This window comes from Phycodurus eques, chromosome 2 (assembly GCF_024500275.1).
Source record: "Phycodurus eques isolate BA_2022a chromosome 2, UOR_Pequ_1.1, whole genome shotgun sequence".
NCBI lineage: Eukaryota > Metazoa > Chordata > Actinopteri > Syngnathiformes > Syngnathidae > Phycodurus > Phycodurus eques.
The window spans coordinates 38,894,889-38,908,984 of NC_084526.1; the positions used below are offsets into that span (position 1 = coordinate 38,894,889).

General features: G+C 40.7%; 1 protein-coding gene across 2 annotated transcripts in view; it reads left to right on the plus strand.

Moving 5' to 3' along the window:
• The window catches only part of ccdc102a (coiled-coil domain containing 102A), an 83,361-nt gene extending 69,760 nt beyond the window's left edge, over nt 1-13,601 (plus strand). For both annotated transcript variants that reach the window (XM_061670607.1, XM_061670608.1), the window contains exons 8-10: nt 332-502; nt 1,337-1,440; nt 9,832-13,601. In XM_061670607.1, coding sequence (XP_061526591.1) covers nt 332-502; nt 1,337-1,440; nt 9,832-9,967 — 411 coding nt within the window. In that variant the 3' untranslated portion in view covers nt 9,968-13,601. The remainder of the gene's footprint in view (nt 1-331; nt 503-1,336; nt 1,441-9,831) is intronic.
• The last annotated feature ends 495 nt before the right edge of the window (nt 13,602-14,096 follow it).

The window sequence follows — 14,096 nt, forward strand, 5'->3', positions numbered from 1 at the left end:
GGCAGACTTCCTTGAATGTTCTTTGAAGCACTGTGTCGTATTTTAATTCTTTGCAGTTAATTCCATTACTTGAAAAGTGGTTATATGACCATATATTTTGAGTGGTATTTATTTGGCCGCTGAATATTTTGTTTTATTTGATTCATATTAATCTTCTATTCATTTAATTGTGTGGTCTATATAAAATATATATTTTATAAATAAATGGAGAAAACATCACAGAAAGATGCCGTTCATTTCATGTAATTTTAAGAAAGAAATATACCATGATTTATATCGTTATCAGGATATAAGATTACCGATATTGGGATATAAAATTTTGTGTATTCAGGAGTTGGCTGATCTTCGTCACATTCATACAAAGCTGAAGAAACAGTTCCAGGAAAAGACAGCAGAGCTAGGCCATGCCAACAGGAGGGTGGAGGGCCATGAGGCTGAAGTCAAAAAGCTGCGACTGCGGGTGGAAGAGCTGAAGAAAGAATTAGGACAGGCTGAAGATGAGGTAAGAACTGAAGCTTTCTGATCATTTGTTTGATCATTTTTATGCAGAACAGACTGTCATAATTGGATTATCCCCTATTCCAGATCTTTGACCTCCAACTACTTCACCAATGCACATGACCTCATAGTACTTTGTTTTCAGCCCATAACCTTGGGTCTTGAGATAAAAATATATATATATAAAATATTTATAATATAACATGACATATTTCACTCTGAGTGTGTGTAGTGCATCTCTATAATGAGTTTCAGTTTTTGAATTGGAGTGCGCAATTAAGAATAAACTGGCTACATGCACATAGGGCCCCGGAGTAGGGCTCGGGCGGCGGGACATGAGGTTCTTTGTACGGGAGGCGGGGTGGCTCGGAAGCTGCGGGCTCGGAAAGAGTACTTACATTAGGAAGTTTGGATTGCATCTTCAAGGAAAGGAGGGAAACTTGTTGTGTGAGGGAGTGTATGGATTCCATGAGTTCTTGGAGAGTCCGTTCTTGTTTACCGATGTGGGTGCTTTGGAGGCTGAGTGCGTTCATGATTGCCTCCGGGGTTTCTGGGTCCATGATTGGCCAAAGTATTCTGTCAAGAATGGAAAGGAGCTAGACCCAAGAGCAAGCGGAGGCAGATAGAATGTGATGAACGGTTTATTGAGACAAGGTAATTGAGGTGGTCCTGGATGTGTTGGCAGGCGGTGGCGTGGACAGGTGGCAGGCAGTGGAGAGGACAGGCAGCTGGTTTAGTGGCAGGAATGACATGGCTCAGGAACACAGGGGAACACTGATCCATATTTTGTTTCGTTGTTGTTTTCTTATGCGCACACGATTATGCATGTGTTTATTAGCTGGATGACTCCCATAACCAGACAAGGAAACTCCAGAGGTCTTTGGATGAACAGGTGGAGCAGACAGAGAACCTGCAGGTCCAATTGGAACACTTACAGTCCAGGTAAGACACACACACACGCACACATACACAGACATACGTACTCGCACGCACGCATACAGACACATACATTTACTCAGGTGTACATGCACATAATATTCATAATAATAATTGTATGTACTATATATAGCACCATTTAAAACCTGTTGACAAAGTGGTTTGTAAGACAAAGTAGAACACAGTGCTAACCAAACATAATGATCAAATATCATATAAAGCCAAAAAAAGACAAAAAACAGTGAAGCCCCAGGCAATGCAGTAATCCACCTTGCCAAACTGAGACCAAAAAGGTTGATGTAGAATGATGAAATTAGATAAATACATCAAACAGGTAAAAACAAGATAATATAAAATCCATTAATAAATGAATGAAAATAAGTACACACAATAAAAATGAATAAAGAAATATGCATAATATAATATAAATATAATATCTCAGTTGTATCAGGGGGAAAGGAGAAAGAAAGAAGATACACAAAAAGTAAAAACAAAAAGAGGGATGACAAAAAGAAATTTGTTCTTCACGTGGGTGCACTCATAACCTTTCCTGCCCTTTGGACTTGTTGATGGCCACGCTCTTGTGCTAGACTGCGACCTTAACTTTTGGTAATGCCAGGAGTGTCGGTCATGGGCGACCGTGAACAAGTCCCGGCTGGGGGAAAAAACAGAAGCAGCATTGCAGGCTTCTCCTCGGACAGCCTTTGTCGCGGTCTGGGGTCACACACAACGTGGGGACAAACAAAGGGAGAAAACAAAAATAAATCAATCTAAATATTTATGTTGTTGCTACAGCGCCATGAGGTAAATAAAATTCTACATTACACATATCACGTCTGAAAATTATGTTTTTGTGCACTAGTGTCTATAAATAAAAGAACGACAATATATATATATTTTTTTATCAAATTCATCTAGCTATCAATGCTCCACATTTTTGTCTACAGGATGCATGATCTCGCAACGTGTAGTATCGTAGGACAAACTGTCTTGCTTATTTGTGCACGTTGCATGATACAAATGGTAAACGGAGTAATCGCTAAGGCTATGGACGTTAGCTTTGAAGTTAGCAAGTTCCTACCTCTTCCGTGAGTTTCTGGGGGCTTAGGGGAGGACGCCCTGCTGCTCCCGGATAAGGACGAATCTGGATCAGGCTTATTGTAATCTGAGTCTGAATATCCATCGACAGTCGACGTTAAGGGGGAAGTAGCTTGTGATATGGTGGCAATCTCACCGCGGGCCTTCGAATGATCGACACAACCAGCATTACACGCCGTTCGTTGTCGTAATGTAATCCCGTTCCGCTTTTTTGGGAAAAAGATGATAAACATATTAATACGTCTCTGGCACTAAATGAGTTAAAAGACAAAATGTAATAGCTGTGTAGAAACCATCTTGTGAAAATGGTGGATAAAAATTTGATTTTTGAAATTGGTCTTGCATTATTAAAATTAGAAGGGTCAAGAATAAATAATAATACTTTTTATGTAAAGGCACCTTTCAGGACACTCAACGTCACCGTACAATATGCTCAAAATCAAAACACAGTAATATACAACTAAAAATATACAGTAAGGACTTCCGCCGGCACCATGTTCATGTAAAAACTTCAAGCTCTACTGCTCACCAAACGACATTTGAATAATACTTGGCTGAAAAATACCCAACAACACCACGAAGACAGACACTGGTGATAGACTCTCCAGGTATCAATTTAGAAACAAAGATGATGAGGAGAACTCTCCATTAAAAAAACAATGCTAACAAACCTGCTAAACCTGCAACAGCTAGCTCTAGCAAAGGGCCTTTAGCTATGGCTAAAAACATGTAGGAGATGTTCCTGGCTATTGTACCGTCCAACCAAGAAATACTGGAGGACATTCAAAAGATAAGGATGGAATTAAAAGAGTTTAAAGGCCAAACCACGGAATCTTTTACTTGATACATCAATTGGAGGTTTGACCACACAGCTAACACAGCTGGAAACCGTGGTAAGAGACCGTCGAGGCACATGAAAAAGCAATAGGCTTCCTAATGCAGCATGAAGCGGAACTTATGGAACGATTGAGGGCCTTCAGAACTGGGTGAGAAGGCAAAAAGGCTGTATCAGGTTCCCAAGGGAAGTGAAGGTAAAGACATGGTGGCCTTCATTAAAAAGTTACTACTGAGGGTGTTGAATGGCACGCTGCTGACCGAAGCTGATATCAAGATTGATCGGGTGCACAGTGCCCTCATGCCGAAACCTAAGGAAAACGAACACCCTCGCTCCATTGTGATTAAGTTCACGGACTATACTATGAAGGAACAGATCCTGCAGCAGACCTGGAAACGGCACGCAATGAAGATGGATGAAAATCAAATATACTTTGATAATGACTATTCATCGCAGCTGAATACGGGGACTAGTCGCTGTTGGAGAGACTGGGACAGTTGAGGACTTGGAAGCCAGTTTGATTTCTGATATTCCCTACTGTTTTTTTTCTTCTTTTTTTTCTGTTCTGTGTTACTTCCTTGACAACTAATAGGACTTTTCAAACTGATGATTGTGAACAGGGTATTTATAAGATGAGTGCGAAGTATTATGGCAGCAAGGATTGACATGGATGATTTGACAGTGGTTACTTACAATATAAAGGGTCAGGTAAGTCCAGTTAAAAGAAATAAATTACTCAACCAACTTAAAGTGCTGCACTCTTCAATTGCAATGCGACAAGAAACATACGTATCTGAGGCAGAACACGTTAAAATAAAGAGGGACTGGGTGGAACAAATATTCTGTGCATCTCATGAAGGAGGGAGTAAAAGAGGAGTTGCTATTTTAATCAGGAGGAATGTTTTTTTTCAATAGTGAAATAGTACAAAAAAAAACAAGGAACACAGATATGTCATGGTGACAGGTACATAACTGGGGGAAATAGGTTTACATTCCTGAATTTGACTGCACCCAATGAGGACTGTCCTTTTTTTTTTTTTAAGCATCCAAATTGGCGGATGATGGGGAGGGAACCTTAGTTGTTGGAGGAGATTATAATTGTGTATTAAATACGAGTATGCACCGACTACCAGTTGGGAAGGAGCCTCGGAGTAGAAAATCAAGTAAGCTTCTGGGAATTATAGATGGATTGGGCTTGATTGATGTGTGGTGACATCATCATCCCAGAGACAAAGACTTCACATATAGGTCCCAGGTTCATGGGAGTTACTCTAGATTAGATACAGTATGTTTCTGTTTCGAAGACTGACGTAAACAGAGTGATAGAGTGAGTGCAAGATAGAATAGATAACCTTGTCGGATCATGGTCCCATTAAGATGAAAATACAGTTAGGTCACGAAAAAAATTTTTGATACTTGGGATTTAATGTGTCAATATTGAATGACCCCCTTATCCAACAGGAACTACGTGAAAGATTAAAAGCATATATGGATATAAAGATTAATGGAGAAGTTACTCCGTCTATTATGTGGGATGGTGCCAAAGCTGTTGTGAGGGGACACCTCATCCAAATAATGTCAAGAATTAAGAAACAAAGAGAAGTCCGGAGACTTTCGCTGGAGACTGAATTATCATCAATCAGAATCAGAATCATCTTTATTTGCCAAATATGTCCAAAAAAAACACGAGGAATTTGTCTCTGGTAGTTGGAGCCGCTCTAGTACGACAACAGACAGTCAATTGACAGAACAAATTACTTTTTATTTTTGACAATTGCGCAAAAAGATGCAGAGTCCTCGAGCACTTAGAGCAGTTCGAATGACTAATATTGCAATAGTCCGGTGCAATGACCATTGTGCAAAGGGTGCCGAGACTTCAAGGAGTGTATGCGGTTTAAAGTGACGAGTAGTGCGATCATCTGGGTCAATGTTGATTGTGCAAATGTTGCAGATATTCCTCAATCAGTGTGCAAATGGAGCAGATGCTACTCAGAATCAGAATCATCTTTATTTGCCAAGTATGTCCAAAAAACACAAGGAATTTGTCTCCGGTAGTTGGAGCCGCTCTAGTACGACAACAGACAGTCAATTGACAGAGAACACTTTTGAGACATAAAGACATTGACAAAAAACAGTCACTGAGCAATAAAGGGTTAATAGTTTAGGCCGATGACAGCGGTGTCATCTGCAAACTTCAGGAGTTTGACAGCCGGGTGTGTTGAGGTACAGTCGTTCGTGTAGAGAGAGAAGAGCAGTCGAGAGAGGACACAACCTTGGGGCGCCCCAGTGCTGATGCTGCATGTGGATGAGGTGGTCTCTCCCAGCCTCACCTGCTGTGTCCTGCCCGTCAGGAAGCTGTAAATCCACTGGCAGATGGCAGGTGAGAGGCTGAGCTGGAGAAGCTTGGATGAAAGGAGTTCAGGGATGATGGTGTTGAAGGCTGAGCTGAAGTCCACGAACAGGATCCTCGCGTCGGTCCCTGCACTGTCGAGGTGGTCTAGGATGAAGTGCAGGTTAGAAAAAGACCCCAAAGTATCAAGAAGAAGAGATACATTAGAATTGTTAAAGCAGAAGAGACAAAAAAAAGATTAATTTACAAAGAAAGCAGAGGGGATGCTCAGATTTGTGAAAAGGAAATATTATGAGATGGGTAATAGAGCGAGTAGGTTATTGGCTTTTCAGCTAAGAAAAGCCCAATCGAGCTGGGCGGTACCCAAAATTAAACACCCTGACATGAATAGAACCACTTCTCAACCTAAACAAATAGCAGAAGCGTTTGCTGCATACGATAACAATTGTATGAAGGTCAAGAATTATTAGGGAAGAAGGATAAAATATCACAAATTCTGGACTCAGTCCAATTGAATAGATTATCACAAAATGAGGCTGGGATGATGTGTTCCCCCATAACAGAGCAGGAAATAAAAGATTGCATGAGCAAGTTAAACAAATCAATGGATATTGTGGAGCGCATTATAAAGTTTTTGTTAAGGAGCTAGCTCCAATTTTATGTTGGGTATATAATTATGCATTGGATGGAAGGGATTCCCCAAAAACCCGGTCAGAGGCAATCATCTCGGTTACACACAAAGATGGAATGGACCCCACTCAATGTATGAGATATCGGCCTATAAATTTGCTATATCGGAATTTGAAAATTTGGACCTCGATCTTGGCAAATAGAATATAAAGACACATTCAGAAATTTGCTAAATCAGACCAAACAGGGTTGATCAACAGGTGACAGGCAACCAACAATGTTAGATGGGCTCTAAATCGATAATCCATTGCCTCGAAAAGAAATACTCCCTCACTGTTCCTTAGCCTGGATGCGAACAAACCATTTGAAAGACTGGATTGGACATTTTTGGAACAAACTTTGGCTCATATAGGCTTTAATGATACTTGTTTGACATGGATTGGAGTGTTTTATATGAACCAACGGACAACAGTCAGTGTTAATGCCAATTGTCCAATTTCTTGTACGTGGGACGGGGGACAAGGCAGGGGGACGCACTTTCGCCAGCTCTGTTTACCTTTAGCATTGAGCCCCTCGCGAAGATGATCAGAAGCAACCCCCATATTGAGGAAATAAGAGATGAGGGAGGATACCAATTTAAAATAACTTTATATGCTCACGGCATATTACTATTTATTGAAAATACCATCCACTCAATACCGGCTTCTTGACAAAATCTTAATGGATTTGGTTTAGTATCTGGTTATAAAGTTAATCCCTGATGAATCAGAAATTATGCTGTTGTCTGAGGAATGGCGCAGTCATCTTGATGACATTGTATCCTTTCGTAGACTTACACAGGGATTCAAATATCTAGAGATCACCGTCACCCCCCAAGTCACAGAACTTGATAAGGCTAATTATACAAAAATATTTGAGATATTTAGAAACTAATTGGCAAGATGGGATGTGCTACCATTATCTCTTTTGGGAAGAATAGAGGCTGTTAGAATTAACCTACTTCCAACACTCTTTTTCTTGTTCCTCCCAATAAGGATCCCGACATCAGCCTTTAGCCTCAGCCTCATGCTGGAAAAGCTCATATCTAGATTTACGGTATATGGCATAATAGGATTTAAAACGCTCTCTCCTCAGAAGAACAAGAGTGGACTCAGTCTTCCCAACATAAAACATTATTTCTGGGTGGCGCAACTAACTGCTGTGGTAGCTTGGATTAACAATGACTTGGAATTGGGATGGGTAAACATAGAACAGAATTCTCTGCCAGCTATACCTCTATCTGCCCTAGTGTTTCTGAGCTAGCAGTCACAAAAGATACTGGAAATAAAAAATATATGGGTGAAACACACTCTTAATATATGGTCGACAATTCAAAACAGAATTACAGAGACAGCTACCCCTTTCCCGGGCTATGCAGATTGCTGGAAATCCAGATTTTCCTGCCTCAATAATGGATATCACATTTAAAAGATAGACAGACAGCAACCTGAAAGTTATGGATCTGCTGTTCCGTGACGATGTTCGACAGCAATTCTCATATCACCAAGACAAATTTGATAAAATAGTGATAATAAAATGGATGAATCCACAGCCGCCTACAGTGGCAGAGTGGAAACAGAAGCTGAGGAGAAGCGGCTCAGAAAATGGATGGATGGATGGATGGATGGATGGAGATAAAACATTATACAACCTACCATACCAGTGACGATGAACATTTTAAGCACGTTAAAATAATTGTAAAATTTTTTTACACTTTATGTCGGGAAATGACTTGTTTAAACATTGTTCTGTAATACATAATCATTGACAAGAGCCAAAAAGACGCAAAAATGCAACGCAGCACATACTGTATGTGGTAAAGATACAGCTGCCTATGGTTATGCACATGGCCAGCAGGCGGTTTCGTGTGCAGTGAAGCATCAAGAAATGAACAATTACTCGAACCAATGGCTGAAGTGTTAATGATGCATCAGAAAGCGTCATCTCGCCATCACATCACATCGGCTTGACTGCGGGGCGGGAGTCGGTGGACCATCATGGATCCCTCGGTGTGGGAGGTGTCCCGTCCACTGGGCTGCACTTGAGTGGACTCCTGGGCCCAACCCCGCCTCTCGATTCGTTGGGATGGGGTTCTCAGCCCCCGCGGTCCAGGCACAGCAATTCTCTTCCGAGGGTTATTATGCATGTGAAACGGTGTCAATTCACTTGTCTTCAGACACAGACCCTTGGGACTTATTCACTGGGTTTGAGGCCACTTATTAATTATTTTCTACAGATAACTTATAACTATGCGAATTTCTTGGGTGTCCCCTCACTCTGGTCCTACAGATGTTTAAAATTTACATAGCCACTCCCACCACACTTCAGTTGTAGACCCGGGTCCATGACCCCTGTCCTGCATGCTTCCCCTCCTGTCCCTGTTCTGTCCTATATTGTCTTGTCCTTCCCTCAGTGGGTGTAGCACTGCTGACCCATGCAACACTCAAATCCAGTGTGATTTGAAGGAATATATAATGCTTTACTTTCCTCATCTTGTTTACAGCTAGTGCTTTGTCTTTTGTTGTCTTCTTTTCCTATATTATTTAGATACCTTTTCACTATTTCTCCTTTGTTTTTTGTGGCACTCCCCTTCTGTTCGACTGAACGATTGCAATTCTCAATAAATATCCATAATGCAATACAAAGAAACCACAGTGGCAGGTTATAAAGTCCACTGTAACACAGTATAGATAGATAGATGTGTGTGTTGATTTTTTATTTATTTTTGTAGAATACTTCACTTTCGCAGACAGGCGCTATATAAGTGACTTTTTGATACAAATCAGCTTTCAAAAACTGCTGTTAATCAGTAACTGTAACTCATGACAAGGTGGGGCAAGTGCTTTTTCACATAAGGCCAGATAGGTTTGGATATTTTTCCACTTAATAAATGAAATCATCGTTTGGAAACTGCATTTTTTATTTTTTTATTTACTTGTGTTGTATTTCTAAGATATTAAACTTGGCTTGATGAGCCATAAGATTTTATGTGTGATAAATATGATTTAAAAAAAATCAGGACGGAGGCAAATACCTTTTCATGGCACAGTTTTGTTCTCGGGCGGCAATGGTTAGCACGTCTGCCTCATAGTTCTGAGGACCTGGGTTCAAATCCGGCCCCGCCTGTGTGGAGTTTGCATGTTCTCCCCGTGCCTGCGTGGGTTTTCTCCCGGTACTCCGGTTTCCTCCCACATTCCAAAAACATGGATGGTAGGTTAATTGAAGACTCGAAATTTCCCGTAGGTTTGAATGTGAGTGCGAATGGTTGTTTGTTTCTATGTGCCCTGCGATTGGCTGGCGACCGTTTCAGGGTGTACCCCGCCTCTCGCCCAGAGTCAGCTGGGATAGGCTCCAGCACACCCGCGACCCGAGTGAGGATAAGCATGACAATAGATGAATTAATTAATGACTGTTTTGTTCTCACTCAATTATATATATCTTGTAGACTTCGGCGGCAGCAGCTCAGTCCTGGTCTATTTGGGAAGATGCGATCAACTCGGTTCAGCCCTGATAATCCAGATGGTCCAACCAGTGACATGGATGAGGAAGAGGAGCAACTGCAGCTCCAGATCCATGGATGACATGAATACACACATGAACAATGTCAGTGCTAACAGGAATGTATAATATAGCTTCAAAAATGCCATTTAACTAAATGAGATTAATATTGCTATTGAGAGAAAAAAGGAGACATTTATCTAGAGTGACGAGAATTATTACCACTGCAGTACTAGCTCAGTAGGAAGGGGATCCAGCATCAGAACTGTACCCAAAAAATATGCAAGTGGTTTGCTGTGGTGACCCCTGATGGGAGGTGCTGAAAGTCACAACAACAGTACTAGCTCAGTACATCCGGTGCGTTGGATACTGATCAGTATCCAATGCTGGTTTTTAATTAATTGCAGTAGAAATGCATTTTGTCTCTTGTTTCTGCAGCAAGTCTAACATTCCACCTCTTTTATTTTTATTTTTTTTGTGGCATTTTTTTAATCACTGGACTGGAAACATCAGGACATTCATGGAATATCTAGCTCTGAATAAGATGACAAACAAAACATTTCTGAAAGCAGTGAAAAGGTGCCATTAATGTGAGAAGTTTACGTAATTGTTAAAGTATACATACTCTTGACACCCAGATATTTTCATTTATCTTATATTACAGGGTTCATACAATCATGAAAAAACTGGAAAGGTTATGGAAATAGAGAATTCATTTTACAGGTCATTGAAAAGTTGTTGAAAAATAACATTTTCTATAAAGTTTTATAAAGGTCATGGAAATATTGCGTGGCTAATATTTAGGATGCTTAAAACAAAAAATAATGTAACGGGCAGTAAAAATTTAAATTGACACTGAAATGCAACGTCATATAGGTAATTTTGTGTAGTTTTGATGCCTGCTCTGCAGGCCACCAACGAAGAAGAACAGTGTCTGTATGCCGCCATGCACGTCGAAAGTGTCGATTCACTTTGTTAAAATAAATGACCAGTCGGCTCGGTGCAACACCTCCAATAAGATAGGATTGTGTGAAGGAGGTTGCGTGACTAACTTGGTTAAACACCATGTTAATATACATCCGTCTTTGACGTGCTCCCTGCGGCTCTGACCTGCAGCTCAGCACTGCTCTTAAAAAGTGAGTAAAACAATAAAATACGTCTTATGCCAACATTGAGGCAACTAACAAGTTAAACTGGAACTAAAACGACTCAAATGCTAGTAACAGCTAACAGCATATGTATTTTATACTAAGCAAGCATGTGTGCAAAAGACTATCCAAAACGCTCAAGCACACTGTCTTAAAAGGCAGATCTTGTAATTTTTCTCAAAAAGGACTGTTTTTGAGTTTATACTGTACTTGCTGCTGATCTGTGTTGCCAAGTTCTGTTTTGTTTACAGCCCCAATTCCAATGAAGTTGGGACGTTGTGTTAAACATGAATAAAAACAGAATACAATGATTTTCCAATCATGTTCAACCTATATTTAATTGAATACACTACAAAGACAAGATATTTAATGTTCAAACTGATAAACTTTATTTTTTTAGCAAATAATCATTAACTTAGAATTTTATGGCTGCAACACGTTCCAAAAAAGTTGGGACAGGGTCATGTTTACCACTGAGTTACATCATCTTGTGTTTTAACAACATTCAATAATCGTTTGGGAACTGAGGACACAAATTTTTGAAGCTTTGTAGGTGGAATTCTTTCCCATTCTTGCTTGATGTACAGCTTCCGCTGTTCAACAGTCCGGGGTCTCCGTTGTCGTATTTTACGCTGCATCATGCGCCACACATTTTCAATGGGAGACAGGTCTGCACTGCAGGCAGGCCAGTCTAGTACTCTTTTACTACGAAGCCACGCTGTTGTAACACGTGCAGAATGTGGTTTGGCATTGTTTTGGCGAAACAATGCCAAACCATGAAAAAGACGTTGCTTGGATGACAGCATATGTTTCTCCAAAACCTGTATGTACCTTTCATCATTAGTGGTGCCTTCACAGATGTGTAAGTTACCCATGCCATTGGCACTAACATAGCCCCATACCATCACAGATGCTGGCTTTTGAACTTTGCGTCCATAACAGTCTGGATGGTTCTTTTCCTCGTTGGCCCGGAGGACACGACATCCACAATTTCCAAAAACAATTTGAAATGTGGACTCGTCGGACCACAGAACACTTTTCCACTTTTCATCAGTCCATCTTAGATGAGCTCAGGCCCAGAGAATCCGGCGGCGTTTCTGGGTGTTGTTGATAAATGGCTTTTGCTTTGCATAGTAGAGTTTCAAGTTGCACTTACAGATGTAGCACCGAACTGTATTTACTGAGATTGGTTTACTGAAGTGTTCCTGAGCCCATGCAGTGATATCCTTTACACATTGATGCAGTGGCGCCTGAGGGATCGAAGGCCACGGGCATTCAATGTTGGTTTTCGGCCTTGCCGCTTACATGCAGTGATTTCTCCTGATTCTCTGAACCTTTTGATGATATTATGGACCGTAGATAATGAAATCCCTAAATTCCTTGCAATTTTCCGTTGAGGAACATTGTCCTTAAACTGTTTGACTATTTTCTCACAGACTTGTTCACAAAGAGTGAACCTCGCCCCATCTTTGCTTGTGAATGACTGAGCAATTCAGAGAAGCTCCTTTTATATCCAATCATGGCACCCACCTGTTCCCAATGAGCCTGTTCACGTGTGGGATGTTCCAAACAGGTGTTTGATGAGCATTCCTCAACTTTCTCAGTCTTTTTTGCCACCTGTCCCAGCTATTTTGGAACGTGTTGCAGCCATATAATTTTAAGTTAATGATTATTTGAAAGTCACTGATGGTGTAGTGGTACACTCGCCTGACTTTGGTGCAGGCAGCGTGGGTTCAGTTCCCACTCAGTGACGGTGTGAATGTGAGTGCGAATGGTTGTCCATGTCTATATGTGCGCTGCGACTCACTGGCGACCAGTTCAGGGTGTAGTCCACCTTTCGCCCGAAGTCAGCTGGGATAGGCTCCAGCGTCCCGCGACTCTAACCAGGATAAGCAGTGTTGAAAATGGACGAATGCATGGATGGATGATTATTTGCTAAAAACAATAAAGTTGATCAGTTTGAACATTAAATATCTTGTCTTTGTAGTGTATTCAATTAAATATAGGTTTAACATGATTTGCAAATCATTGTATTCTGTTTTTATTTATGTTTAACACAATGTCCCAATTTCATTGGAATTCGGCTTGTCATATCTATACACCAGGTGAGCCCATTTGTTGGAGCTCAGTATTTTGTAAATACCTGCAGCATCAGAAACTCATATGTATTCATGTAATTTTCAAACATATTGCTCTCTTGTGAAAGTGTAACCTTCCTCATTTGAAAATAAAATTCACATTTAAACTGAATTTCAGAGCTTTTATGTTAAATACGATACTTTGAGAAATATAATTTACTGTACGTAAGTAAATTACATAAGTAAAAAATTAAAAGATGTATGTAAGTAAAAAAAGGTTAGTTTTTATATATACTATATTTTTTTAAAAACAGCTGGGTAATAACACAAAACGTCTGATTTTTCAGGATTGTGGGGTGTCCACTAGTCCTGTTTCCCACTGATGAACAGCAGACTCACATCTCCACTTATAGATGCATGCAAATCAGTCGCCTTTCAGCGAAATTCGTCGTTTTGAACTCAAAATAGGCCATTTATGTGAATCGTATAGATCCGATGTGTTTTTCCTGAAGGGCGGGGGGGGGGGGGGGTCGCTGTTCTCATAGGCTGTTTCGTACTCCTTGAACGCTGGCAGCTAGATCCATTCCACACATCCACCCCCCACACAGATGTAATTTCTGAAGATTACTCCGCAAGGGACTAATATGCGAAAGCGGATCAGCCTGAGGTTTCACCTGTGCGCTCGGGACCTGCTTCGGAGTCACGGGAGTTGACGACACCAGAAAAAACACTTCCGCCGTTAAGAAGTAACAGTACTTTTACTCCGTTTTAATGATCTAAATGTCGCTCGCTACTTTTATTTAGCAATTATAGCTTATTTGGCGGCACGGTGGCCGACTTGTTAGTTTTTTTTCGTCTCTCTCACCCTTTTTTGTGGGTCTCACACCCTTTTCATGCCTACTTATAGAACCTTAACAGGAGTGTTCTTTACTAAGCTGACCTTGCCGTCACATTTTACGGAATAATGTGAGGTTGGTTGAAAACAA